General features: G+C 33.3%; 1 protein-coding gene across 1 annotated transcript in view; it reads left to right on the top strand.

Moving 5' to 3' along the window:
* Positions 1-2,907, top strand: part of LOC107565556 (anosmin-1-like) — a 37,956-nt gene extending 35,049 nt beyond the window's left edge. The window contains exons 7-9 of the mRNA XM_016250807.1: positions 1,062-1,206; positions 2,622-2,750; positions 2,843-2,907. Of these exons, the coding sequence (XP_016106293.1) occupies positions 1,062-1,206; positions 2,622-2,750; positions 2,843-2,907 (339 nt within the window). The remainder of the gene's footprint in view (positions 1-1,061; positions 1,207-2,621; positions 2,751-2,842) is intronic.
* Positions 2,908-3,213: the final 306 nt, after the last annotated feature.

The raw sequence follows: 3,213 nt of genomic DNA, 5'->3' as shown, positions 1-3,213 counted from the left end.
TATATATATATATATACACACACACACACACACACATGCACGCACACACAGATAAACATATATAGCATACAACATTATATATATATATTTGTGCATAAGAGTATTTTCAGACATAATCACTACTTTTATTAGGTTTTGCATTTGCATATGACATGATCAAAACCTACTTTATCATAGCTGATTTATAGATTGCATCCCACAAATTTCATTATGGTGCTCATTTTTGACTGCAAAGATCACAAGCATTTTTAAGGCCATTTAGCCTTTTCTAATCATATCCAGACATCTTGGCTGAGTTCATACAGCAAATGCCACAAAAGTCAGCAAGTTTCGTACCATTCCAATAAAGTATAAAATGTAAAAGAAGAATGAAAAACAAAATTTTTGGGTGTGATATGTCGTAAGGGTCGTAAGGGCGACTGTGTAGATAACGTCCGACACTCGATCGCAGGGTTTGGTTAGTGACCCGCTGCTGCTGGAATGCCCAAACTAACCCTCTCACTAACTCAATAACTCGATCTAACCGAACTCACGCTGCTGGAGGAATGCAGGAGCTTGATCAGCTGAGAAACGCTCGTCGTGTCCACATGTGTTCCTGATATACGGCCCGTGCTTGTTTGGACTTCAGTGGTCACTCTGAGCTCTGAACGCACTTCCAGAATCAGCAGCACATCAAGTCAAGTCACCTTTATTTATATAGCGCTTTTAACAATACATCACGTCCCTTTAAGAGCAAAGACTGCTGGGAGATTCTTCATGGAGTTACTCTGTAAATCAGCTATAAATAAATAAGAGAAGTTCACTCGAAATTCACATTCATGTCTAGATTATTCACAAAAATCAATCAATTTGTAAATTTACTGCTATGAATTGTATCTGTTATATATTTTACGCAGGCGATGGGAAATGAACAGCTGAGGAAGAGTGGCGTGCATCAGATGGCTTGATGTGGTTTTGATGGTTGAGTTGGTTGATGAAGTGAAGGTGAAGGTGTAGAGACCGGTTCCCCTTCGGGAACTCGAGCTGCGTCGGAAAACGCTACGTTTCTTCTGCTGTTTCAGGCCAGAAGCTCGGTGGATCTGGAAGGACTTCAGGCAAACAGCAGCTACAGTGTAGAGGTCCAGGCCGTCTCATACTGGGGTCAGATCCGACTAAAGAGCGCCAGAGCCTCCGTTCAGTTCAACACGCAACTCCACAACCAGACAAGTGTGAACCAGCTCACCGCAAACATATATCAAGAATATAGAATACTAATGTACATTGTAATATATAATACAATTATGCAATTAATAATAATTCAATTCAAGTTTATTTGTATAGCGCTTTTCATGATACAAATCGTTGCAAAGCAACTTTACAGCAAATTAAGTTTCTACAATATTTAGTGGTAGCTTATCAGTGGTATAATAATATAAATAATACATATAAATGTATTTTCATGAAAGTGACATTTAAAAAATAAATAGTGTATATAATAGATACATATATATACAGTGGGTACGGAAAGTATTCAGACCCCCTTAAATTTTTCACTCTTTGTTATATTGCAGCCATTTGCTAAAATCATTTAGTGTATGTGTGTGAGTGAGTGAGAGAGTGTGTGTGTGTGTGTTCGTGTGTGCGTGTGTGTGTGTGTGTTGATGGCTGTTAATTATTTTGACAGTTGAATTTTAATTTAGAGAATGTCTATGTACAGTATATATATTTATATATTTAGACATTCTCTGTATTCAAATTCATATATATGTATATACAAATATATACATCAGATATACTAAATATTTTTCAAATATATTATATATTAAATATGGTGTGTGTGTGTGTGTGTGTGCAGTATATAAATATATTATGTATTAAATATATGCTAGATACATTATGTATTAACTGTCAGAAATATATATGAAATAAATCAAATATTTTATAAATCAAATATATATCAGATATATTAAATATTAAACATTTGTTAAATATATTTTATATGAAATCTTAGATATATTATATATTAAATATGTCAGATTAACAAGTTATGTAAATGTAATTAAAATTAAAATTCTAAGCTGTCAAAATAATTAACAGCCGTCAAAAGATATTTTAATATTCACAAATATTAAAACAAAATTCTAGTAAATAATAATAATGATAATAATTAACTAATTATAATAATTAAATTATAGTAAAGTAAAAATCTAATTCAAATAGTCAATGTATGTATTTCACTAAATAAACATAAAGAATATTAAATCACATTAATTTACATACACCAAAATAACAGTTCATATGAATCGATTGATTGAGTCAGCGTTATAAAATGATTCAATTGAAAAGTTTGAACTGATTCACAGAAAAGATTCAAACATATCTTACCAGTTTAGAATATTACAACAAGTCTAGCACTTTTGAATATTAATTTTAAATTTGTAATATATTGCGCAGCCTTAATAGAGCAATAATATAGTTGTGTTTAAAGAAAATACTATTTCAAAATCTCACTTTAATTCAGTGTTACGTGCTTCTTTTCTAGTCGTTTCTGAGTGGATTTGTTTCTAGATGTCCACATAAACAGTAGAAGTGGAGCTCAGCTGGTTGTTTATATCTGTTTCGTGTGTGACGTGTTGATTTAGAGGCCGTATCTAAGGCTCCTGAGCTGGGTTTGGTGTCGATGAAGCGAGCCGCCGGCGCTCTGGAGGTCGGTACGCCGTATTATCAGGACAGACAGCTGCAGGTCCACATCTACTGGAAGAAGAGAGGAGGTACGAGCATACAGCAACACAACGTCTGTGTCTGCACAATTCAGAACTGGCTTCCTTTCATTCACAATTAGATTCAAACTCCTTCATTTCAGTCTTCCAGTCTAACACTGGTTCCAGATCCTGCGATTCTTTGAATCGGTTCAAACTTTTTAAATGACTCTGAATCGGTTGATTACTCTGAAACAATGAATTAATTCATATGAACTGTTATGTTGGTGCATGCAAATTCTTCTTAGTGAATACATACCTTGACTGTATATATATATATACACTAGTTTGGGGTCAGTAAGACTTGTAATGTGTTTTAAAGAAGTGTTTTCTGCTCATCAAGGCTGCATTTATTTGATAAAAAATACAGAAAAAAACAGTTATCTTGCTAAATGTTATTACAATGTAAAATAATGATTTCTATTTTAATATCCTTTAAAATATAATTTATTTCTGTGATCAAAGCTGAATTTCC

This window comes from Sinocyclocheilus grahami, unplaced genomic scaffold, assembly GCF_001515645.1.
Source record: "Sinocyclocheilus grahami isolate Dianchi unplaced genomic scaffold, SAMN03320097.WGS_v1.1 scaffold1008.1, whole genome shotgun sequence".
NCBI lineage: Eukaryota > Metazoa > Chordata > Actinopteri > Cypriniformes > Cyprinidae > Sinocyclocheilus > Sinocyclocheilus grahami.
The sequence above is the reverse complement of the archived record's forward strand: the minus strand, read 5'-3'. Positions and strand labels throughout refer to the sequence as shown.